This window comes from Poecilia formosa, unplaced genomic scaffold (assembly GCF_000485575.1).
Source record: "Poecilia formosa unplaced genomic scaffold, Poecilia_formosa-5.1.2 Scaffold113, whole genome shotgun sequence".
Taxonomy (NCBI): Eukaryota; Metazoa; Chordata; class Actinopteri; order Cyprinodontiformes; family Poeciliidae; genus Poecilia; species Poecilia formosa.
Genome location: NW_006800052.1, coordinates 573,070 through 598,987, shown reverse-complemented (window position 1 = coordinate 598,987; position 25,918 = coordinate 573,070). Strand labels below are relative to the sequence as shown.

Genomic DNA, 25,918 nt, shown 5'->3' with positions numbered 1-25,918 from the left:
TAAAACGTCACTTACCTCTGGTTTTCCTTGGTTTCCTTTTCTTTAAAATAAAAGCAAAAGACAATATTTCACTGAACTGGTTGGCAAGAAGATATGCATCACTTATGGCATAATAAAAACCCGTCTACATATTTCAGTTTTAATTTCCTCTCTTTATCTACTTTGTGCCAATCTTCTTTCTTCTTTCTTCCTGCACGTGCCTATGCCACTGTGCTTTCAGAAGTTATTGTATCTGAGGAAAATAATAATAATAAACAGCGTTGTTTCCTATGAAGCATTTTCTGCGTGGGTTATAGTGAAAAAACTTCCATCTAGCATAAGAAGCTTGCAGAAAATTCACCACTAGCACACACATTTGCATGCCTTGCAGACAGAAGCCTAATTTCACATACTTGCAAATTCTGATTTTCCCGACCTCGCCTCTTCCTGTAGCTTTTGCCCATTGCTGAGAGAGGTACTTCGGCACCTGCAAAATCAAAAACGAGTGTTTATCAACCAGGATGTTTTGGGGGTTTTTTGCCTCTGAAAACAACTGATATGGTACAATTAAATGTGTATATATCCCCCCTTTTGTTCAAATGGAAAATCTGAGGACAGAAATTATGACTATTGGTTTGAGGTGCACTTTATTTTTCAAATTCTGGTTTTTTATAATTCAGTTGAAGAAGTAAAACCCAAACTAGTTCAACTTAATGTCTTCATCAGCAATTGACGCTTCTTATAAAAGTAAGTAAAACAAGCATTTCACTCTATTATGTTTAGATACAGTAATAAACTCTTCAAACATCAATACTTCATATTTCGAGGCCTTTTTATTATATTTTACTGAATCAATCACAACATTAAAATAATGAACGTGGCTTCACCATTTTGAATGTAATCTTGTTAAATTGAGCTTTCAACAAAAACATTACATGAAGCAAATTGCAATAGTAAACAACACAGCTCATTCAGATGAATCCATTAATTAAAAAAAAAAATTAAATTCTTAATTGCCATGGAAACTTGTAAAGTCCAAGAAACAACGAACACACAATACAATATAAAGCTTTCACGTAATTAGTCTTTTATTATCTAAGCTAAATTTTTATTACGGCAGAGCTTTATTTTTGCAATGCTCGGCCAAATTGAATATTTCTTTGCCATGCCAAGCCAAACTCCTTAGTCTCCGATATGGTAATAACATATAGCGCTAATATGCTAAGCTAACATTTAGCCTCGGCTATCTTTAAATAATTAGTCTTTAGCTCATTTATGAACTTGGTTGTGGCTGGCATATACTCACCTTTACGAGCCAAACACCAGTATTCTGCTTTGCACCTGTTAAATCCACTTCTCCTTTTTCTGACATGCTGTAAAACAATGCTAACTTACTATAAAAACTACCACACGCGAGATCAACAGAAATACGGTAAGTAGTGAGTACGGAAGCTCTGATGGGTCTTTCCAGTTTTCGCTTCCTCGTTTTTATGTAAGAAAACATGAATACAAACTAGGAAAAGATTATTTAGTCATTGTTTTGGGATAGAAGTTTATTCAAGCTATAAAAATAGTTTTGTAAAAGCTTAACCAAACATGAAAAATGTGCAAGCTGTTTTACAAATGAAACGTACTGATATAAAAATGTACACAGGTCACTTTTATCAGGAGTATAATCTGGTTACAATCTAGTACAATCTGGTTGTGCTGATTTGTTTTCTTAATGCCATTTTTGTAGTTTTCATTGCCTATTCAAAATAAACTGACGTTAAAAATGTTTTTGTTTCTTTCAGAATTTCTTTGCATATGCCATTTACATCCATCAATCTGTTTACCTGCTGATCCTTTCAAAGTTGTAGTGAGTTGGTGGAAGAGACAGATTACCACTCCATCACAGGGCAAATACAGGTACACACACAGTATAAACACACTTATACCACAGGGCAATTTAGAGTGATTAAATAACCCAAGAGTAATATGTGTGGACTGGAGAAAAAGCTGGAAGACCCAGAGACAACCCACACGTGCATTAAAGAACATACAAACTCCATGCAATCCTATTTACGTGTACCTAAGGGGAAAAAAATCCATAAATGTGATGGCGCCAATTTGGCAGGGTTTATTACATACTATTGAAATAAAACATTTATTTATGCAGAGATCAGAGATCCAGCTTTCATTTAACAACACTGTTTGCCACTCTGTTGCATTTACAACTGTAAATGGATTCTTATAAGTCCAAAATAAAAACATTAAACAAAAATATTGTCACCAATAGTGTGACAGAATGGACATAGATAAACTAAATTCCAGAAATGCCCTTTATGCGTATCTGGTATCCACAAACAAGTTATAAGACGGAAGAATACATCTGAACATATTTACATATTACCAGTCCTAAGAACCTTCTTAAAAATATGCAAACTTCACCACACTTTTTGTTTGTTTGTTTTTACAAAAAAAAAAGAAAATCAGTTGTCCTTTACAAAAGTATGGCCACAACCTCATACAACAGCCAGAAAGCTACACAAATTTTCATTAATTCTAACAAAATCCTACAGAAACATTCGATCTTTGCTGTGTGAGAAGCGAGTGTTCAGTTCCTGAGATTTCTTCAACAGCCGCTGCTTCTGGGCTTCATCAAAGCGATTGACCTGCAGGTCTTCGTCTCTATCAAACGGCCTCCTCTCTACTGGCTTGTCCGCCGTCTCTTTGGCTTTTTCCTTCAGCTTCTTTGAGTGTAAACTTATGAGAGACTCACCCCGTTTGGACTCCTTGAAAATAAGAAAGGTATCGCTAGTGTGAGAAAATACGAAAAACTTCAAGAGGTATGAATGCCTCTAATAGGTACTGTAAAGGGGGTATTTTGTAGTAAAAGAGAACAGCTACTTACATTGTATTTTGATACTTTTTCTGCCATTTCTACGTCCCTTCGAGAAACTTGTGGGACTTTATCATTCTTTGCCTCGCCAGTTTTCTTTCCTTCAAGCCGTTCCTGTTGGTAAACATAACTTTTTGAGATCCAACCAACAGTTAAGTTGAACACCACTACAAACGGTAAATTATTTTAAAAAATAACTACCCGGGCCTTGCGCTCCCTGTCTGCCGGTGTGTCCGTCCAAATCGATCGATCGTTGTTCTCTGGACCTGACCTCTTCTTGAAGGTTCGAGCCCCTAAACCAATGTGCTGCAATTCTGGTGGGAGCTCCGTCATCCACGTTTCTCTAGACACCACCTCAGGGGCCTCCTAAGTACATAAGAATTAGAGAGAGCAGGGGAAATGTATTTATAAATGACAATCTATAAATGATAAAAGACTACAGTTCATATTATGTGGGAGAAGGACAACCTCTCCAGTGAGCTTCTCTTTCATCCTTTGTGCTCTTCGTTCAAATTCGAGAGCCACTGAGTCTTGAACGGGCCCTTTGGCGGGCATGGGTCCGATCACATCCTCGTCCTCTGCTTCACTGCTGGAACGCTCGGCCTGGTATCCTGGAGGCAGCGCAGGCCCTGGGAGGTCCTCTCCGTCTTCCCCATCATCGCTGTCAGATGCTGCTCTGTGGAACCCGGGGGGCAAAGCTGGTCCCAGCACAGGGGGTCTGAGAAAATAACACATTCATCTAACTTGGGCCTTTCAGCTCCTTTACAGATTTCTTCTTTTGAAGCTTTTTGTCACACCTTAATATAAATATTTACCACGTCTGCCTAAAGTAATACAAGATGTTTTCGCTCACCTTTCTGGTGAACTCTGTTTTTTAAATCCTGGTGGCAAAGCTGGTCCAAAGAAACCATCATCATCATCATCATCATCATCATCATCATCATCCTCATCCTCATCTTTGGTCACCCTGTATAGACACACATGTTACTGTTGTGCTTGTTGGATCACTTTTCATGACCAAACATTATCGTGGCCACCCACTCTGCAGTTCCTCCAGTCCTGGGTCTTTTGAACGTCACCTCCGGCTCACTCTCATCCGAAGAACTGGACGGCTCCCCCCGCTTATAACCGGGAGGCAGCGCGGGACCAGCGACTACAGAGTGTAAAGAGAAAAAACAACAGCTGGAAAATAAAATAATAATAATAATAATAATAAATGGAAGTATGTTTTTGATCGCTTAAAACTAAATATCAGTTTCTTACAATCATTTTCACTCTCGTCGCTTTCAGATCCATCCTTTCTAAACATCGGCGGTAAAGCAGGCCCAATTAATTTATCAGAAGACATATTTGATGCAGCTGTTTCTGTTTCTGTTAAAATAAGAAGTCAGTCTAACAAAAACAGACCTATGCTTCAGGAAACATTTGTAACCTTTCACACAGGAAGTTAAACACCGGAACGGCAGGATTTCTCGTTAAGTTAACAAACACCAACGTGGTAAAACCGGAAGTAAGTGCAAAGTAAAAGCACACAAAATTAAAATAAATGAATTAAAATAATGAATATATTGTGGTCATGACTTAATATTATTATTATTATTATTATTATTATTATTATTATTAATGGTAATAGCGGACAAATCCGATCTCACTTCGTTTTATTTCAATCTGGGAATGAATTATAATCAGTCTCAGTGATTGCAATATGAAACTGTACAGTAGAGGGCAGTAAAAGGCCCTTAATATAAGCATAGATTTTATTTTGAAACCGAAGACCGGAAGATGCTTCAGTAGTACTTTAATTCTCCTTTTTGCTCATTGACTTCATAAGTCAAGTCCATCTCAGTAAGGTTTCAAAAGAAAAATGAGCTACGTCTAATTATTTTTTAAAGTTTTTCTTACTCTTTTGCCCGTTTAATATTTTTAAAATGGGCAAAAGGGATAAAGGTAGGTTGATGATGGGTTGTGATACTCTAGTTAGCTAGCCGTTGGGAGCTAACTGTCATAACAATTAATGTCTGGCAGCAATTTAGTTCGGTCATTAAGCGTAAATTGTTATTTCACTGTATATTTGTTAGCTGTAGTGATGCAGTATATGGAGACCTATATGTTTCCAATATTGTTTCCCATCTATTATTATTACGATTATGTTGAACTGTAAACATGATGCTTTAGATGCACAAAAGACATTAAAAAAAATTATTGTACTGTAGTGTGAAGCGCTTTGGTGTCCTCTGCTCTTTATAAAGCGCAATACAAGGACAAACCATTTACCATTTAAATTTTTGTGCCGATGCTAAGGACAAACTATTGATTAAAATGAGAACATTTGAATGAAACCAACACTATGCAAGCACATAGAGGCATATTCCAGTACCTTGAAAAAGTATTCACACCCCTTGAAATGTTGTGATTAACACGTTTGAGTATATTTTTTGGGGGGAATTTGTGTGATAGACCAATACGATTAACAGAATACATGACTTTTGAAGTGGAAAAACACAATACATGATTTTCTAGTTTGCCACTTTGGTTTATTAAAAAATTCTCAAAAGTCTGGTATTCCCTTTTACCCTTTTATTCAGCCCACTTACTCTGATGCCCATAAACTAACTAAACTAACTGCCTTTAGATTTTTAACAAAGTATACTGTGAGTGATTTGTTGCTGCTAGTGAAATTCAGCTGGTCTTCTGAAGGCGTCAGAAGTTTGTTAGAAAATGTTAGGGAACAAGGAACACAGCAGAGGAGGGTTAGGTTTTAAAACTTCAGTCCCACGTTTTGATCAGGTTACAGAGCACTTTTTTTATCGATTAATCCACCTAAACTGTCAGCTTGGGCAATTAAAGAATTAATTAGAAAAGCAGGCAAGAGGCCTGCGGTAATCCTGAAAGAGCTGTAGAGATCATAGTTCAGGTCAGACAGTCATTTGACAGGACAAGTTTTAGTCATGCAATCTGAAAAATTGACCTTTTTGGAAATAAAGACACCAAAAAAATATATTTATTAATAAATGTATAATTTCCCTTCCAGTTCACAATTACACATTCATTTATGCTGGTATGTAGCAGAAAATCCCAATAAAATAAACCGAGGTTTGTGGCTGTTGCAATGAAAACATGTAGCGTTGAAATACTTTTTTCTATTAAAACACAGGACAGTGGGCATTCATCAGACAAAGAACAGGAGGCGTTTTGGATAAATTGTCTTATCTGTATTGTCAACTATCTGTATGTTTATATTTAAAACTAGGATAAGTTATATTATTTCCTAGTAGTTTGTAATTTTTTTTTCCTGCCTGTCACGGTGCAGAGAAGAAATCCAAGAAACGTTATTATGAGGAGGAAGACGATGAAGATGACGTGACCGGCAGCGAGCCTCAGGAAGCCGTGCCAGCGGCTGCAGGAAAGCAGGTGGACGAGTCTGGGACCAAGCTTGACGAGTATGGAGCCAAAGACTACCGCTCTCAGATGCAGCTCAAGAAAGACCACTCTTCACGCCCACTCTGGGTGGTAAGAAGCACCGTTGTTGTTGACCTCTTTTCCATCTGTAATCCCTATTTGTGTATGTGATTTTGTCTTTCTAATCCCTCCAGGCTCCAGATGGACACATCTTTCTGGAAGCGTTCTCTCCGGTGTATAAGTATGCTCAGGATTTCCTAGTGGCCATCGCAGAGCCTGTGTGCAGACCTAACCACGTTCATGAGTACAAGCTGACCGCGTACTCGCTGTACGCAGCGGTCAGCGTGGGGCTGCAGACTTCAGACATCGTGGAGTACCTGCAGAAGCTCAGCAAGACGTCTGTACCGGACGGCATTGTGCAGTTTATCAAAGTAGGACAACGAAGTAGTTTTTATAGATTTTTCAGCTTCATTGTTTTACTCGTTCATTCACATTCTAATCAACCTTTCTCTCTCAGCTTTGCACTGTGAGCTATGGGAAAGTCAAGCTTGTGCTTAAGCACAACAGGTGAAATCAGTTTAAGATAATTCCACCTTTTTTCTCTTTGTCATTCGTTGCTTCAGTGCTATTGGTCTCTCTTTCCTCCTCACGTTCCCAGGTATTTCGTAGAAAGTGCTTTCCCTGACGTCATCCAGAATCTCCTGCAGGACAACCTGATCCGTGAATGTCGCCTGCGAGGTGCAGACGGTTCGGACCCTGAGCTCATTACCGAGGTCATCCACAGCAAGTCAGTGGTAAGCAAATCGGGATGTTTTCTGCTATCACTGCTATCGCCTGTCAAATTACACCAGAGTGTACCTCATCTTATTTCCCTGTCAGATTTCTAAGGCTGTCCAGGACAAAGGAGGTGCCTCCACCTCACAGCAGCCCAGCGATGGACAAACGTCGAGCCAGCAGGTCCCTGAGGACATCTTCAGCTACTATGAGCAGATGGATAAAGAGGAAGAAGAGGAAGAGGAGACCCAGACTGTGTCTTTTGAAATTCGCCAGGTAACATTTTGATCATGCAACAAAAGGGAACGCATCCTACTCTGAACTCTGTCACTGTAGCGTTTCCTGATGTAATGCAGGAAATGATAGAGGAGCTGCAGAAGCGTTGCATTCAGATGGAGTACCCCCTCCTAGCTGAGTACGACTTTCGAAATGACACCGTCAACCCCGACATCAACATTGACCTGAAGCCCACCGCCGTGCTGCGGCCCTACCAGGAGAAGAGCCTGCGCAAGATGTTTGGAAACGGCCGCGCACGATCGGGAGTGATAGTGCTGCCCTGCGGTGAGAGCCGAGATGACAAAACGTCGAGTGGCCATTTTGTTCTGGCATAAATAACGTTTTAGTTTCATGTTGCTTGTGCGGTTTCACTTTTTGTTACTTGCAGGAGCGGGTAAGTCTCTGGTGGGCGTGACCGCCGCGTGCACCGTGCGTAAGCGCTGCCTGGTGCTGGGCAACTCCTCCGTCTCCGTGGAGCAGTGGAAGTCCCAGTTCAAGATGTGGTCCACCATCGACGACTCCCAGATCTGCCGCTTCACCTCCGATGCCAAGGATAAGCCCATTGGCTGCTCAGTGGCCATCAGCACCTACTCCATGTTGGGTCACACCACCAAGCGATCCTGGGAGGCAGAGAAGGTCATGGAGTGGATGCGGACGCAGGAATGGGGACTTATGATCCTGGATGAGGTCCACACCATCCCTGGTGAGTCTGTCTCATTTTACGAGGACAGGCAGTGCCGTATACTGAACACTTTCACAAACGAATGTCGTTTTTTTTTTTTTCTGTAGCAAAGATGTTTCGACGTGTCCTGACCATCGTCCAGGCCCATTGCAAACTGGGCCTCACCGCCACACTGGTCAGGGAAGACGACAAGATTGTGGATCTCAACTTCCTTATTGGCCCTAAGCTGTATGAAGCCAACTGGATGGAGCTGCAGAACAACGGCTATATCGCCAAAGTTCAGTGTGCAGAGGTAAACATGCATGACAATATAGTCCGGTAAACTCTAAACTTGAGTGAGTTTCTATCATATAGTCTTGGTTGTCCATTAAGTTTATTTTTAAACCCTATAAATTGTGCTGATAAGGTTTAACTCAGTGTGATCGGTTAATACAGGTACATTCTTGACGTTTCTTGAAGTTTGTCTGTAAAGATGCCGGAAAATTAACCTGAAAATAAGACAGGAAGAAATCAAATGATATGACACCGATTAACGCAGTTAAAATCATTTGTAATATATTTATTATTCATTTGGCCTTAATTAGCAGACTTAAGCAATAACATAAAAGTCATATATCGGCGGTTCTGCTTTAGTTTCCACATCATAACTCCATGTTTTTATTTTCAACAAAACATAATGATGAACATCTAATTTTGCATTGTTTGTATCGTTAGGCTCACACAAAGTCTACTACTTTTCAGACTGAGCAGCATTAAATTTTAGTGTTAGTGAGTGACTTAGAACTGCAGTGGCAGATATTTAGTAATTATACAGTAAGCAGATGCAGATGGCTTCAGTATCTCATGCAGGAATCTCTTTCAAAAATAAAGAGGCGTGCCTGTGTCTGTGTTTCAGGTGTGGTGCCCGATGTCCCCGGAGTTTTACAGAGAGTACGTGGCCATTAAGACAAAGAAGCGCATTCTGCTGTACACGATGAACCCCAACAAGTTTCGGGCCTGCCAGTTTCTCATCCGCTTCCACGAGCGGCGCAATGACAAGATCATCGTCTTCGCCGACAACGTCTTTGCCCTGAAGGAATACGCCATTCGACTCAACAAGTTAGTTTCTTACGAAAAAAAAAACAAAAACTGATTTTAATTGTTGCATTAATCTGCCTGGTTTAGTTTTATATGTCTTGTTTTATGTTTTCTCTCAAGGCCTTTCATCTACGGTCCCACTTCTCAAGGGGAACGAATGCAGATTTTACAGAACTTTAAACACAATCCAAAGATCAACACCATTTTCATCTCTAAGGTAAAACTCACCATAAATCCTTTTCTGCATCTATGAACTGAAATTAGCTGGCAGACACTAAAAGATGCCAACTTTCTTTACATTTGTTGCCCCTTAAAAGCTCTGCTGAACTTTTCTTTATATGTGATCAATAAATAGATAAAATTACATTAATGATATTTCGATATTACTTGTCTCAGTTTTGAACAGCTCACGCTCATCTGCACGGCGACTAAGCATTATGCAAGCAACGGCTTTCTTCTGGATAGTCAGCGTTTCTCTCCAGAGCGTGATCTGGCGCTGCCATAGCTGCTCAAAATGCAGTCTGAGTTTACGCCGTTCTTATTTCTGGCTCCACATTGGTGGTGCAATGAGCTACTGACTGCATCAGAGCAGGGGTGTCCCTTTCTACCCTGCAGAATTTTCTAAAAACATCTTACCGCCTGTGTCCGTTAAAACCCTAACAAGCCTAACCATAACTTAATTTACACTTGTTGGAGCTGTTGCACCTGTTCTAATTGGGTCTTTTAAATAGATTTGAATATATTTAGCACCTAATGCTTTTGCTGTGGTTGTTCCCCACTGGCAGGTCACTTGGGGTAGTGTTGTGTGCTGAGACACTGTCATGAAAATGCTAAATTTAGTATGTAAATTAAATTAAAGTGAGCACTACATGAGATTCAATTATTAGGAAGCAAAATAGGTTTAAAGTATCATCTGGGTGAGGTCAGTCACTCTGCAAATACCTTCTAAGTACAGTAGCTGCTAAAGCAGCACACACTGTGAAGGGAAGACCACCAATCTGTTATTTAAAATCATTTTACAAAATAACCATCTGTACTGAAATAGCTTTGGCAGATGTATTTTGAAATAAATACCACATGGTACGGAAAACCGTACCATAGATAATCCAAACTAAATAGTCATTAAAAAAACATCCAATCTATAGTTTGTTGTACTTAAATCTCTATACGTCCACCTAAATTGCTCAAGTTTTCTTGGCCTTCTTTTTAATCTAGCATTCCGTCTGTCATTTCTGAAGGAAAAGCTTTATTAATGAAGCTCTAAGAAGAGTTGTAAAGGCTTTTTGATGCTGTAATCTAATTTCTCCAACTACATTTTGTTGTAAAAAACCCAAATATGTTATCGGGGGTTGCTTACCCCCAGCCATATACTGTATAATTAAAAACAACCATTTCAAGGCTCTAAACCACACGAGGTGGAAATTTTCATTGCATAACAATTCAGCAGCAACTATGTTTAAGTTCTGCTCCCTCAGAAATTGCCAGGCGTCTCTCCTCCTTTCTGCTGTCCATATAACTACAGCCTGAACCACATCAGATTAAATCCACATTTCTACAAATTCCTTTGACCAAAGTTCCTGGTTTTCTTTACCTTACTGACAAATTCTGGATGGATAAATACTTTTTGCACATCTGACTATCAAGTAACAATGTAACTTTTGTCAAAACTGAAGTTATCTTTGCACTTTAAGAGGAACGAGCACGCAGCTTTAGTTATCACACCTTGAAACTAGCGGTCAGGCTTGAAATCTGGGCGTAGTGATGGACCTGAACCTTCAGAGACACATAAAGACAATTACAAAGTCAGCCTTCTATCACCTTTTACCAAGTGAAGAATATTTCTTGGATTAAAAGACTAAAGTCACAGCAAGATCTAGAGAAACTCATCCGTGCATTTATCTTTAGCCACAGGTGCATTTATCTTCTCAGGTTTCCCTAAAACGTTAATCAGACAGCTCCAGCTTATCTGGAACGCTGCTGCTCACGCTCTTAATAAATCCAGGAAAATAGAGCAGATCATCCCAGTTCTAATGTACTTACCCTGCCTCCCTGTAGCTCAATGAATAGACTTTAAGATATTTTTTTTAGCTTATAAGCCACCGAATGACACCAAAATACATTAGATATCTGTTGTCGGATCAACCTACCAGACCACTCAGGTCTTCTGGTTCTGGTTCTGCTCTGCATCACCAGAACCAAAACCAAACATGGAGAAGCAGCATTCCGCTTGTACGGACTACAAATCTGGAATGAACTTCCAGAAAACAATAAAACCGCCGAAACACCGAATGCCTTTAAATCTAGACTAAAAACCCACCTGTCTAGAGTTTCTTTTGAAATATTATAAATGAAACATTAATCAGCAAACTGATGTAAAGACAGAACTTGACAAAATTTAATTTTTTTTTTCCAATTGTTGACTGTGTTCTGTGATTTTGTATCCCTGTGTTTTTATAATATAAAGCACTTTGAGCTGCCTAGTTGCTGAAATGTGCTACACAAATAGACTTGATTAAGTGATTGATAGTAACGTGTCTGATTATCTGGACAGGTTGGAGACACTTCTTTTGACTTGCCAGAAGCCAATGTTCTGATCCAGATCTCCTCCCATGGTGGCTCGCGCAGACAGGAGGCACAGAGACTTGGCAGAGTCTTAAGAGCCAAGAAAGGTTAGCCTGTCTGCCACTTAGATTATTTTTGCTTGAAGTGTCACAACTGTTAAATCCGCTGCCACACGGAAAGAGAAACAGTCATTCATCATCATTCTCTCCCCGTCCAGGAATGGTGGCTGAGGAGTACAATGCATACTTTTATTCCCTGGTGTCCCAGGACACCCAGGAGATGGCTTATTCCACAAAGAGGCAGAGATTCCTGGTGGACCAGGGATACAGCTTCAAGGTGTGTTCAGAGCTGCAGCCTTTTAGCAATTTGACCCTGTCTCACTCATGTAAGCACCAGGACAAATGATGATTTTGATGGATTTTTTTTTATATCATTATAATGTCAAATACTTCAAATACTTGCACCTTTTGCTAGCAAGTAAACAAATACATTTACATAAGAGCACTTGACAAACACAGAGGGTCAAAATAACTTTTTGAAAATGTAATGATGTAGAAAGTTAGATAATATCTAAAATACTTATCCAATCAGAAATCCTCTGTCGTCCTGTTAAGTGAGCTTACGGAAGGAGTGCGTATTGAGCTGACATACCATTCTTTTGTGTAGTTCAGAGTCTAGCTGGGCAAGGAGAAGTGTTTACAGTTTTCCATTTAACGAGCAGGTACTCAGCAGCAACCAAAGTATTCGGTAGCTTCTTTGCTCTTTGCCTTTTCGTTGAAGCAAACAACAATGTGTAAACTTCTACAATCCTAGCTTCATAATGAGAATTTTATGTCAAAAATAAATTGTGCTTTTCGGGTAAGCCCCCAGCCTTTAGAGCAGTGGTTCCCAAATTTTTTCTTCTGCGCCCCCCCAGTGGTTTCCAAACATTTTCTGCGCCCCCCCTCAATCGGTTAGTTTGGAGGGAAAAACTGTGAAAAGTTCTTTGCGTTTTGCTGGTTTGCTGCCGTGATTCTAACACAAACCTACGTAGCTCCGCCCAGCAGCAGCAGGTCTCCTTCACAGGTGGAAACCCAGCGCGAGCGTCGTAGCGCTCATGTTGCGTTTAAAGGCGGCTCGGAAAAACAGGTTACAAAATGTTAACAACGGATTAAACAGTTTTAACTGCTGATAAAAGTGACAGAGGACACAAATATGGCAAGTGTGGAAGCCTCTACTGTATCAAATTGACATAGGAATAACAGAGAGTTGGCCATTCTAAGGTAAAAACCCAGCGCATACAGTGTTCATGTTTTGTTTTTTTTTTCATCCAGACGGCTTCCCGCGCCCCCCCTGCAATGACAAGGCACCCCCCTTAGGGGGCGCGCCCCACAGTTTGGGAACCTCTGCTTTAGAGTGCTTTTCATTGTCTGTATTTTAATATTGCTAGCGTGGGTCTGATTTCACACAGGCTTCAGTTATGGAGTAAACAAGAGAATTTAAGTGGAAAAGCGGTGCTATTAAGACATAAGACGTTATTTTTTTTCTGAACAAATTGTGAACATTTCCCTCATAGTTTGCCAGTATTATGTCAACTTGTGAACATGCGTGTTGCCTGTCATAACCTGCAGCTTTACCTGATTTTTAGTGCACTTAAACTTTCACTTACATTTTGTTCATATCAATCACAGAATAGCAATAACGGTGGCACAAACAACCGTTGTGATCTGATCTCAGCTGCTCGCTCTATATTCACGTAAACACAGCAATAAAACTGTGCAGCTAAGGGAAATCAGGAGAGGCATGGACGTTAGTCTGCAGTTAGAGAAACACCCACTAAATCAAGCAGACGGGACCTGTTAAAACTTTAGAGTTTGTTCATCTTCAGATTTGTCGTAGGGTTGCTTTGAAAAATCTCAGTTTTGCAAAAGATACATTATGAGCAAAATTCAGCAACATAAAAGATTATTGTCGATTTATTACAGAGCTCACTGCAATCCTGTCAAGAAACTTAAGAGCCGCTTAAATAGCCAACACGTTCAAACTACGGCTCTCCTGCTCGTTTGAGATTAAAACAGGCAGCTGGTCTGGTGTATTATGATTGCATTGACTTCTCTACTTAGCGTTGACTCAGTCAATCCAAACATGGATGTTCATGTTGACAGCAAAGAGGATCTCCTAACAAATATAACAGCATGAGTCTGCAGAACTCAAATGGCCTGGAAGAGACAATAAAAGTTAGAGCAGGTCCTCAAGGAGAGTCAGAACTTAATTGATTTAGACGCTAGCCAATCCCAGGTACCTGGCCAAAAAAAGTAAAAGGAGGACACAATGGTTGCCGTGTTTACGTTGCCTGAAAATGAGGTTGGGAGGGTTTCCCCTCATGAGTTGACTCCTGTTATCCAGATTGGCTAACATCAATTGGATTAAGGTGATTTACACATCCCCTAAAGTATCCATTCAGTCTAGAGGCTTAATGTTCGTAGGATTCAACCTTACAAGCCCTCTGCTTTGTGTGATCATTCTAATACAATTAAGTGCACTAATCGCATCTGACACAGACGTTCTGTTTTTTTTGTGTAGATGATATTTTACGATATTTTATTTCTTATGGTTATAGTTTTAAAATTAGGTTTAAAAGAAAATATTTATGACTTAAAAATAAATCAGTTTTTTTAAAAACATGGTTTCCATGACAGGCTTCTTCAATCCAAATCAGGCCTAAAATATATTAAGCATTAAGATGTTGATGTGCAGATCTATGGGAAAAGATTTTCTACTATCACTTCGAAAAACTAACAACGGTTTGTTAAAAAGTTGGAGAGTTTAAAATGTAAGATTTGCAGCAATATAAGTTAAGGCTTTAGTCAGTGCATGCAACATTGGTCCATGTGTAAATGCCAAAATGTCCTCGTTTTATTTTTGTTTGACAGGTAATTACAAAGTTAGCAGGTATGGAAGAAGAGGACCTGATGTTCTCCAGCAGAGAGGAGCAGCAGCAGCTGCTGCAGAAGGTGCTCGCTGCGTCAGACCTGGATGCTGAGGAGGAAGTGGTGGCAGGCGAAGTGGGAGCACGACCCCAGGTGAGGTCTTTCACTAAACTCAGAGGAGACAAAGTACTTAAGCAAACGTTTTCTTTGTTGCTTTTAGAAATGCATGTTTTGTACATGTGGTCCCTATTGCCTAAAATGTCTGTTTGATGAAGAAAAAAATTAGAAAAAGACTGGACTTAGTCTGAAATGATACTGCTGTTATGTTTTTCTAGTACTGATAAAGTCTAGGTTTTAAATTACACGTTAAGTCAATGATTAGGATGTTTGGGTGCATTTGGAAATTCGGTTTCATGACTAAAATTCAGATAGGGTTGCAGGCTAGTGTGGCGTCTTTTAAGAGTGCCGTGAAAGCAATACACCCAGCATACAATGATGCTGTGAAAATACTCGTACAATGTTCCAGGAACAAGTCTTGATTTCAGCTGTTAACGACTCGAACATCCCTTCGTTTCTCATCAGTTCTCCCGGCGAGTGGGCACCATGAGCTCCATGTCGGGTGCAGACGACACAGTCTACATGGAATATCAAAGCCGGAGCAACAAAGCCTCTGCAGGGAGCAAGAGCGTTCACCCACTGTTCAAGCGCTTCAGAAAGTAGATCCAGTGAAACCCGACTCTTGGAAGACCTGCTCTGTTGTCACAGGACAGAGAAAAGGGGGAAAAAAAAAAAAAAGAAACAATGGATTTGCAGGTTCAGAGGATCCATCATCCGGTCGGGCGAACAGGAGGGACTGAGTTTGGAGACTTTTGAAAGCCAGAGATATCTGTATGTAAGATGAGACGCAGGGTGGCTGTTTGAATGTGTTACATCTGCTGTTTTTGGTAACTTGACTGAGAAACCTTTTACAGTATTCTTTTGTAAGCTTTGCTTCAAGTGCTACTTACTTTGTTTCTAAATTATAACAAAGAGTACATTAGTTTCGATTTTAAATGTATGTTATGTTATACAGTTGTTTCCTCTTTAAATTGTTCATAAAATGTTGAAGAAATAAACTGTTTTGGCATTTCTTCTTTTAACTTCTGCAACAATATGAAGGTCCCCCTTTTGAGTTGTCAATAAAAAATAAATGACTAACAATTAATTGTGTGAATAATTCCTGCTCAGATGACTAAAGTAATTTAATGGACATGTGGCTTTATTTACTGGGTTCTTTTCTCTGGCCAGTGAGGGACAGGGAAAAAACTTGAATGCAATGCAGCAATCGAAAAAGGAAGCAAGGGGGAGTCGGGGTCTGCCTCCTTTGGTTCTTAGACACTTGAAGCTTCTCTGAATAGAAAATCAAGAACCTGGTGTGTTGTGTAAGCTTCAAAAGAGATCAAGTGTGGGAACCCATGTGAGACTGGCCACCGTTTTACTCGATGACATGGCACAGTTGCCTCAGCAGCTCTCTTTCGACTTGAAGTCCGTATGCCGTGTCCTCAAGGAACCCCTGGCTTACGGGATCTGAAAGAGTGAAGAGCCTTAAGGCAGATTTGAATCAACATGTCTGTAGAGAAAAGGGAATTGATGATTAATCCAATTGTAATACTAGTACTTTATCTTGAAACTCAAAGAACATCAAGATCAAAAACGTGATGATTGATGTTCTTAAATGAGGGGAGCTTTTGACCTGGAGCTATCCCTTTAAGATTAATTCTAATGTTTTAGCACAAATGTTTGAGTGGGAATCAAATACTCAGCTTTAAATGTTAAAAGATACAGGTAGAGGGAGGAAAACGTGCACTTAAAGTGTAGTAAAAGATTAACACCTTATGTTCAACATAAGTTAATAAATGCTAAGATTTTGCAAATGTTTAACTTTAAAGTGTCAGAAAAAACAACATATGAATCTTGTCCTCATGTAACTTTAGGTTGTTTATAGTATTTTAAGGGATGAGTGCTCACATCTGTCTGAGTGTACACAAAGCTGATACAACTGGCCAACATCTTTTTTTTTGTGCTCACATTAGCTGTGGACGGGTTTCATATCATATAATTTACCCTGTCACACCACGTTATGGTGCCTTCCTGTATCAATAGGGATGAAGTTGCTCTGCCACTTGGTGATTATTATTATTTTTTTCTCATTAGGGCTGTGTTAGTGTTAAAAGTCTGACGTTAACTATTCAGATGAGATAGCCGACGTGACAGAAAGAGGCTTGAGGAATGCATTGCCAGGGGAATATAGAAACAAACGTCAGCGTGTGTTCGCACGCGCTTTGCATGCCGGTGCACGCGCACGTACACTGCTTAATTGATTGGTGTGATGTAACTTAAATGGCACGTTGTACTGCACCCCTTTTGTAACGAAAGGATGGACTTAAAACTTTTTGGGTAAACGCCCACAGCCGAATACAGAAGTTATCCCTCCCATAGTTCGCAGCGGCCATCCAATAGTCGCGCACCGAGGCTGCCCAAGCCACTATTTAAAAGGCTTCCACAATACAATTCACGCTGCGTTTTGCAAGTGCCAGGAAGATTGTCCAGTTGCATTTTTATTGCTCTTTGCTCTTTATTGAAACTCTTTCAACAATGGCAATGTTGAATCGCTTCTCCGTAGCATGCTGGAAGAGTGTCTCAGCCGGGCTGCTGAACGAGCAGCTGCTTCTCCGCGCCTTACACAAGTCAGCAGCCAGTGAGGCTCTGGAGATCTCCGCAACCGGGGAGGAGGCCATGCCTGGCAGGCTGATCGAACCGGCGGTGGTCCGAGAGGCCAGTAAAATCAAGAGCCTGAAGGAGATGCCCGGACCGAGCACTCTTTCGAACTTGATTGAGTTTTTTTGGAAAGACGGCTTCGGCAGAATCCACGAGATTCAGGTAAAGACGTCTGAATAATGACTGTTTTTTTCTTTGTCTTTCCTATCTGGGCTTTACCAGAAGTTATTTATTTGGATTTTCATAGATGGCAAAGAGCCAGTTTACACTCAGCCTCAGCCAGTTCTGCCACCTATACGCAGAATGGCACTGACTGTTGCGTAAAAGCGCATCCGGAGCTCGACCCCTGGTCAGTTTTCCGCTGCATGGCTTGAGTTTTGTAACAGTCTGAGAAACGGGAAATACTATAAGTCCCCCTCCCCTCGCCCTTTTCTATTCCATTCATTACATTAAGGTACAAACCTAAAAATTAAACTTTAACAAATCAAGTCTGCTGCTGAGCCTTCACTTGCTGACGTAATCACAAGTTTGATTCCTACTTGTAAAAGTTTTTTTTTCCTGCAGATAAGAAAACACATTTATAGACATTCTCAATAAATTATGTTGAAAACATTGCCTATTTGTCTATCTAAACATCAAGCTTTATCTTACACGTTGATTTAAAAAAAATAGTATATCAATGTTAAAAATAACATTTCATCTTGATTTAAAGTGACATTTACCAACACTTAAATGTGTTGTATGTATATATTCCAGCTCTTTTGGCTGGCTTTCAACTTATAAAGTAAGTTGAAAGTAAGTTGTTACTTGCAAGTGACCCTCTTACAAGTAACATTATTTTGTTTAATGTTTGAAGTCATTTATTAGAAAATACATGTAATAAATACCTGTCAGTTGATTGATTTCATTACATTTTCTTTTCAGACAAAGTAGTTAGTAACTGTTTGAAATCATTGCTGAATTGTAAGAGTAGAGTAGAAGAAGAGCCTCTCTATAAATACTGTCATCCCTGCTTTATAGATCGAGCACACCAAGAAGTATGGAAAAATCTTCAAGTCTCGCTTTGGACCCCAGCTGGTGGTCTCCATTGCCGATCGTGAACTGGTGGCAGAGGTCCTGCGGGCTGAGGGTGCGGCCCCTCAAAGGGCCAACATGGAATCCTGGCATGAGTATAGAGACATGAGGGGCCGTTCCACCGGCCTCATCTCAGCGTGAGTAGTGACGCCTCAACCTCTCGTCATCGAATCCTGAACCAGTACCGTGATTAGAAACAGATTGCGTAAACAATATTGTGGTCCCATGTTTAGACTTCAGATGAAAGTTCTTTGGATTTTTGAAAATACACTGGAAAGCTTAGAATGACGCACTCTAACTTGTTTTTCAGTGAGGGAGAAGAATGGCTTAACATGCGCAGCGTGCTCAGACAGCTCATCATGCGTCCCCGTGACGTAGCAGTATTCTCTGACGATGTGAACAAGGTGGTGGATGACCTGATCAAGAGAGTTTACAGCCTTCGAGCCCAGCAGCCTGATGAACTTACTGTGCTCAATGTGAATGACCTTTTCTTCAACTACGCCATGGAAGGTTGGTAAAGAGTAAAAGCCAATCCAAACAGAGTTTGACTCACCCTATAGTCTGGGAGTTCTTGTCACTTGTTCTTGACACATGTTCAGGGCAGATTTTTTTTTCATTTTTTCTTTTGTGGTCTACAGAAATATTGTGTAAGTAGTTGGATATTTGAAGTGGGCATAGTATGCTGACAAAAGCTGCATAGTGGGATTCTTGGGAAGTCCTACTATATTAGGACTTCCCAGGAGTTTCTGTGAAGTAAGAACTTCACAAGAAGCTCTGCTCTTATCAAGTTCAGGCCTTGAGATTCATGGTAACATGAACTTTTATGGGATTTTAAAAGTTAGAAAACAGACAGAAGAAGAGGTACTGGAGAGAAAAGGGAGCTTGTTGAATTTCTTCTTGTTCACCACAAAGCAAACAGTCTCCATGAATTGCTAAAGGAATTGCAGATTCTAGAAAACCACACACTAAAGAATAACTTTTGTCCTTTACAGGTGTGGCTGCTATCTTGTACGAGTGTAGACTGGGGTGTTTGGAAAACAACGTCCCCAAAGAAACCCAGGACTACATCTCCGCCTTGCACCTCATGTTCAGCTCCTTCAAGACCACCATGTATGCCGGAGCGATTCCTAAGTGGCTTCGTCCCATCATTCCCAAACCATGGGAAGAGTTTTGTGTCTCCTGGGACGGTCTGTTCAAATTCAGTGAGTGCTTCATCACCAGTGAACTGCATGTTCGTGTGACTTCACAAAAGTCATATAAAAACGAGAATGCCAACAGATGTGGTAGAGATTGGAAAGCAAAATATGGCAACCAGACTTCTGCTTCTCCGTACCACACGGAGCACAGAGTGTACTTGTGTGGTCCTCAGCTTTTTCTCACAAAACAGTTCTGTCACAAAGATGAGCATCTCTCAAGTACTGGTTGAAATTCATAAATCACCATGAAGCTGGGACTGTCCCTCCAGTGTTCAAATATCAAGCTGGCATTGCTTAACCATCAGCAACATAGCTTGCTGGGGATCTCTCACGCCAGCGTGCAGGCAGATTTTTATGACCACACTCGCTGTTTGTGGTGTGAGGGCAAATACTCCCAGTCAAATTGGTGGTAGAAGTGTCACAGTTACTGAAAGAACTATAGTTGGCTGAAATCCAGTGACATGTTCTGTCTTACTCCAATTAATAAGAATTGTCCAGTGTGTGCAAGTGGCGTGCTTGCAGTACATGAAAGCACACCACAGATGGCTAGCTGTGTTTTCCCTGAAGTCTCGAGAACACCTGGCCACACAAATGGTCTGTAATCACTGCTTCAGATCTTCAAGCTGAGAAGCCAGCTAACGTGTACACTTGGTGGCTCAGAGGCATAAATAACTTTAACCCCCTTTGTCATTTCAGAAAACACACGGAGGGCAAAAGGCATCCATGTGTTTTTTTTTTTTTTTTTTTTGTGAAAGGCTTTAGATTTTCATTTTGTTCTAAGTTCTTGGAAGTGACAGGATGAAGAAATGTAATTAAAAAAAAAAAGGTTTAGAGCCAAAATCTTACTTTATACAATTTGGCAATATTAACTAAGTGCTGCTCTCCATGTTTCTGATAGAGTTGTCCATAATTTATTGAGTTCATATAAAGTTTTATGGTCTGAAAGTTTTTACTTAAATCTTCTGAGTTTGAAACAAGGAACAGTTTTATGCTAAAAGCATTATTTTTCTTTTAGATGGTCTTGCATCAACTGAAAAGAATGTGGATTTGTGTATAAATCTTGCTTAATTTTGGATTGGGAATGGTGTTTCTTTTTTTTCCCCCTTCCCTACTCTCCACTGCACTCATCCCACGTTCTTTTTTTTTTTTTTTTTTGTATCTGTCTAATCTCAGGCATGATTCATGTTGATAAAAGATTCAAGGAGATCAAGGCCCAGGTGGAGATGGGGGAGAAGGTGAAAGGGGGCCTGCTCACACACATGCTCACCACCATGGAGCTGAGCCTGGAGGAGATCTACGCGAACGTGACGGAGATGCTCCTGGCCGGGGTCGATACGGTATGTGTGGTTGTGCTGTATGTGTGTGGTGTTATTATAATTACTCCTCTTGAAGAAGTTGGAAGGGCTGGGACTCTGGGTGTGTCTGAGTTATTGTTTAGCTTGCATGGTAAGGTTACTGGCGCCACATCTGTGCCTGTGTAGCTGTGCCAGCGTCGGGTCAAGGGAATGAATCAGGAGGTTACACAGTATCCCACTGACAAACATGTTCTCACTCTGGTTTAGTTTCTTGTCATTTGTCTCTGTTAGCTCAACACAGGGGTCCCTTTGTCCTTTTTTTTTTCCTCTGCCAGACATCTGTGTTGTACGTTTTTATGTTTCCTCATTAGAACTTAATTAGACGCACTGTTCTTCTTGACGGTAATTAAGGCTGTTAGTTTAATTAAGTTTGAACATCTGTGGTGAGGCTTTGTTTTTTTTTTTTCTTGATCGGAAGTTGGAAGAAGGTTTTGTGTGCTTCATTTTCACATATTTGGTCCGTCGATCCGAGTGGTGGATTAAAGGTGTTTACAGGAAATACTTCAGAAGTCGACTAAGCCAAGATTTTGTTTCCTGCGGTTGTCTGTTACAAGTGTGTTTCCACTTGTTCATGGTTACAGCCTAATTTGTTTGGGGTACTGTCACATTAATGAGAACTAAGGGGGGATGGAGTGTTTTGTGCTCTGCTTGGGGCTACAAGATAAAAGGGTGTCTGTGTTTTTGTTAAATTTGGTGAATTGGCCGCAGCCCTGTGGGGTGGCAGGCTTAGTTACGCCATTACCTGACCCCGAAGTGCAAGTTGCCTTTACTCTGCAAACACAAGAGCTGTCAAGACGCATTAGCTACAGCTAGAATTATGGCACAATCTGGGCAGAGGTGAGATGATGGGAGGGGCGGTTGTAAGGCTCTGGGATGTGAGGGAAAAGCTGGGAACTGGCGTTAAGAAGTAAGGGAAGAAAGGAGTGGGTGTTAGGAGAAGAGAAGATGCACGGACTGGAAGGAAAAAGCCCTAAGCTCCTGAGAACTGGACATGGGTTCACTTTTGTCATATGATTTATTTTTGGCAAAGGCAGTGCATTAATCTGTGCCATCTGAAAAAGATTAGAAGTAATTTCCATGATGGGTAGGCTGCAGAAAAATAGTGTGCAGTGATCAGAGGATTCTGATATGAGCTATGTAAGGATGCATGCATTTTTTTTTTTATCTTTAGCAACTCCATTAATGTCTATTAGGTATGCAAAAACAAGGGTGTCATTTTGATATCTGTGTATGTAATTAGTGAGGGGGTTGGATGGAAAAGTCAAGCAGGAGTGTCAGGGAAAAGAAGGAATAATGTGGGTTCGGGGGAGGGCAAAGCAGATGTTGTGCTCTGCAGTCAAAAGGAGAGGGAGTGTTAAAACCCATTTTCATATCATTTGGTCATCTACCCACCTCATTCAAATGAAAATGCCAGTGAAACGTGAGTCACACAGAGGAAGTCGTCTGCTTTATGGAGAAGGGGTAGGAGGGTCAAGTTTCATCTCTGTGAGATTTTGACGTCTGTGGAAATTCAGCAGAAAGGTTATGTGAAGTAAAAATGCATCGTTATGCTGTTTCCACTTGTGCAATTTGGTAATGTTGCTTCGAATTAGAAGACGAAGTTAGGACTCATTACTGTGATGGTGTAATACGAGGACATTTAATCAAGCTGGAGATGGATGAGAAGCGATAAGGATAAAGAAAATCCAGCTTGAGTGGAAAACATGAGTGTCTGTTCAGTGTGTGGAATTAGCTCTCCTCAAACCCCCCTTTGTCTGTTGTGTAACATACAGTTGCTCTTATATCACCTATGTTGCAAAACGTAAAAAAAAGCAACATTTCCTTGAAGCTCTCGGTAAATTAGCAAATGGCTTTTAAAAAGTGATCTATACAACAACTATCTTCAGCTGCCTCATTGTTGGCATTTCAGACATCCTTCACCCTCTCTTGGGCCTGCTATATGTTGGCACAACACCCCCACATCCAGGAGCAAATCTACACAGAAGTCACACAAACTCTGGGACCTGGAGCTGTCCCCACAGCCGAAGACGTCCCTCGCCTGCCTCTCATCAGAGGGCTTGTGAAGGAGACTCTCAGGTACGTTCTGTTTAGCTTTTCGTAGCGCACACACATTGTTTTGATCTTGTTACACTGCAAACAAGAAGACATAAACAGTTCAGCAGTATTTTATTAGACTTTAAAACATTGCTTACATTCTTGAGGAATCTTTACATGGACATGTTTTAGTTTGGTAACTTTCTTTCTCAGCTTTTCCTAGTCCAGTTTTCTTAGAGAAAGTCTTTATGAACAGCCTGGTGCAGTGTGTAGTGCTGCTGAATAACAGCCTTTGTATGTCCCTCCTGGGAGCAGGCTTTTTCCAGTTCTCCCAGGCAACGGCCGGATTACCCAGGATGACTTGGTGGTTGGTGGATACTTCATCCCCAAAGGGGTAAGATGCTTCTAGTGTGTGCATGTGCTGAAGGAAAACGTTTGAGCATGTCAGCCAAAAACATTAAACTAGAACCAGATGTAACATGATATAGCATTACTCCCACATCTCTTGTGCATAAATTCATGTACAATAGCCCATCTGTTTTCATTACACAACTTCCACTTTTTCTCCTTCAGACTCAGCTGGCCCTCTGTCACTACTCCACATCTCTGGATGAGGAGAACTTTCCCAGTCCCTTGGAATTCCAACCAGACCGCTGGGTACGGAAAGACACATCTGATCGCGTTGACAACTTTGGCTCGATTCCCTTTGGTTACGGCATCAGGAGCTGCATTGGCAGGAGAATCGCAGAGTTGGAGATGCATCTAGCTCTCACCAGGGTAGGGTATTTATTAACTCTTTGAGGATAAAATTTGTCTGAGTGTGCATAGTTGTAAGAGAAGTGTGTGTGTGTGATTAAAATGTTACATTTTAATTGCAGTTAATCACATGCATAGAACTTTGTTGTTACCTGAAAATTATTCCAAATTATTTTGATGGGTTGACAATTTAGATTTTGCTAGAATTTATTTTAAAGAAAAGATCAATGTTTGGAAGAGTAGTTGGTATAATCTGAGGGTTTTTTGGGCATTGAGCAAGAAATTTACATGGGCATGTCAAACTAACAGATGCTTGTCAGTGAACCCATTGAAAAGCAAATCTCTACTATCTAAATAATCACTCTTGCATTCACAGTTTTCTCAGTCAAACTCTATTCATGTTGTTATGCTACCAAAAATACTGAAGTATCCTTTTACTAATCAATAATTTGTAAAGTCTCTTTAACATTTTGTTAAAGATTATTCCTTAGTGGATATACTATCTCTCTAAAAAAGGGAATTGGACTAAAGAAATTAAGGCAGAAGGGTCTTCCTGGATGTTTTTGCGTATTTAGCCTGTAAAGGTGCCTTATTGTGGAAAGATCCATGCAGCAAGGGGTTAGGAGACAGGAGTCCTCTAACTCGCCTGGTCATAGTAAAGTATGACAAACTACCTGGCAGATAAAACAAAACAGTTTTTTATTTTATGGCATCATTGAGTTGTAGCATTTGCTACTTCAAATTGGATTTTCACAAAAAGGCCCTCTACTTTTCTGTTGTCAAAAAGCTGTTGCAATCTCATGTTTAACCTTCAACCTAAATGTCCTATAATTTTAGCCATTTGAAATAAGTCTTGTTTTGTTTTTGTTTTTTGCCTTGTTTGCAGCTCATTCAGAAGTTCTACATTGGGATGTCTCCTCTCACTACTGATGTCAAGGCTAAAACCCACGGTCTGCTCTGCCCTGGTGCTCCCATCAACCTGCAGTTCATTGAAAGGGAAAACTAGGTCCAGCCTGTCTTCTATAAGGTCTTTTCCAGATGTTCGACTGGGTGCTTGTCATTCTTGGAGCACTTAAATACACTGCTTTTAGAGTTTCTACTCAGGCCAGGAATGTGTCTTACATGTTTGTCATGACACAGAAACACTGTGCATATTGTAAGCTATAAAGATAGTTTGTTGAATGTATGTCAACAGAAGGAACCACTGCAGCCCTTTTTTATTTGACTGTTACTTTTTTTTTTTATCCATCTTGTTAAAATTGATGTGTGAGGAAAAGGATTTTTGTCAGTACTGTAACTCCTCATATTAATGTTTCTTGTTGTATATGTGCACACATTATATTGTGTGCCATTTTCACTCTTTTTTTTTTCCCCTCCTTGTCCGAGAAAGCAATTTACAGAGATTATGAAGGGCAGCTGTTAAATGTTTTGAAAATGAGCTGTTTAGCTAAGGTGAGGCAAGCTTTACTTAATAATTATGTTGTTTGTTTCGAACCAAAATATTGGAACTGGTTGCTTTTTCTGGGGTGGCACAGTTTGTCTTTGTTTGAGTTGTTTTTTTCATACTGAGTAAAAGTTATTACCTGTACTGTATATCAACACATCAAATACACACAAAAAATCATTTCAATGTAAACTTGTATTAAGTATAGTTTTTTTTTTTTTAAATAGTGCTAGTTAAATGTTTAAGAAATGATATAATGAATCACAAAGGTAAGTATTTAAAATATTTCTTTTGCTAATTTAATACATATTTGTTTTGCAGAATGTAAGTGGGTTACAGAATGTCTTTAGCATATTTGGTTTAAGTGCTGCTGGTGTGAAAGGATTCCATCAATGTTTTCTTTTTAAGAGGGTAAATGTATGTCGGGGATGGTTTGATGCTAAGAAAAATGACATGTTAAAAAAAGGAAATGCTATTTGGCTGGGTGGCACATTGAAACCCTTTTTTTAAATTGACTTGTATGTAATTAACTTTTGTCTGTAGTATGAGTTGAAAACAATAAAAACTGAATTTTATGCTAAAGCACAACAAACTGTCTTTTTTGGAACTTTTTACCTTTGTATTACTTCAGTGATGGGTTGTTGTGAGTTGGTCTGCATTATATAAACAATCCAAATCCATTTTTAAAAGCACATAATGTTTAACCAAAGTGCTGTACAGTATTAACAGACTTAAGCATAAAACATAAAAACTAAACAAGAGC

The 25,918-nt window shown here is 40.1% G+C and overlaps 3 protein-coding genes across 3 annotated transcripts; 2 read left to right on the top strand and 1 right to left on the bottom strand.

Annotated features, from left to right (window-relative positions):
• Window positions 1–1,512: 1,512 nt before the first annotated feature.
• On the bottom strand, window positions 1,513–4,319 carry LOC103143526 (GPALPP motifs-containing protein 1-like). The gene is made up of 7 exons (XM_007560094.2): window positions 4,124–4,319; window positions 3,902–4,013; window positions 3,714–3,827; window positions 3,329–3,578; window positions 3,062–3,226; window positions 2,873–2,974; window positions 1,513–2,753 (listed from the first exon to the last, which is right to left on the bottom strand). The coding sequence occupies exons 1-7, from the start codon at window positions 4,206–4,208 to the stop codon at window positions 2,535–2,537; spliced, it is 1,047 nt and encodes a 348-aa protein (XP_007560156.1). The 5' UTR covers window positions 4,209–4,319; the 3' UTR covers window positions 1,513–2,534.
• A 323-nt stretch (window positions 4,320–4,642) lies between these two features.
• On the top strand, window positions 4,643–15,740 carry ercc3 (excision repair cross-complementation group 3). Its single transcript, XM_007560093.2, has 15 exons — window positions 4,643–4,807; window positions 6,171–6,370; window positions 6,454–6,690; window positions 6,777–6,826; window positions 6,918–7,053; window positions 7,139–7,309; window positions 7,390–7,594; window positions 7,698–8,012; window positions 8,099–8,283; window positions 8,887–9,089; window positions 9,189–9,285; window positions 11,620–11,737; window positions 11,848–11,966; window positions 14,543–14,692; window positions 15,122–15,740. The coding sequence occupies exons 1-15, from the start codon at window positions 4,789–4,791 to the stop codon at window positions 15,257–15,259; spliced, it is 2,343 nt and encodes a 780-aa protein (XP_007560155.1). The 5' UTR covers window positions 4,643–4,788; the 3' UTR covers window positions 15,260–15,740.
• Window positions 15,741–17,066: 1,326 nt separating this feature from the next.
• cyp27c1 (cytochrome P450, family 27, subfamily C, polypeptide 1) lies at window positions 17,067–25,743 on the top strand. Its single transcript, XM_007560092.2, has 9 exons — window positions 17,067–17,458; window positions 18,317–18,507; window positions 18,681–18,880; window positions 19,363–19,572; window positions 20,740–20,903; window positions 22,831–22,997; window positions 23,271–23,349; window positions 23,529–23,732; window positions 24,598–25,743. The coding sequence occupies exons 1-9, from the start codon at window positions 17,174–17,176 to the stop codon at window positions 24,715–24,717; spliced, it is 1,620 nt and encodes a 539-aa protein (XP_007560154.1). The 5' UTR covers window positions 17,067–17,173; the 3' UTR covers window positions 24,718–25,743.
• Window positions 25,744–25,918: the final 175 nt, after the last annotated feature.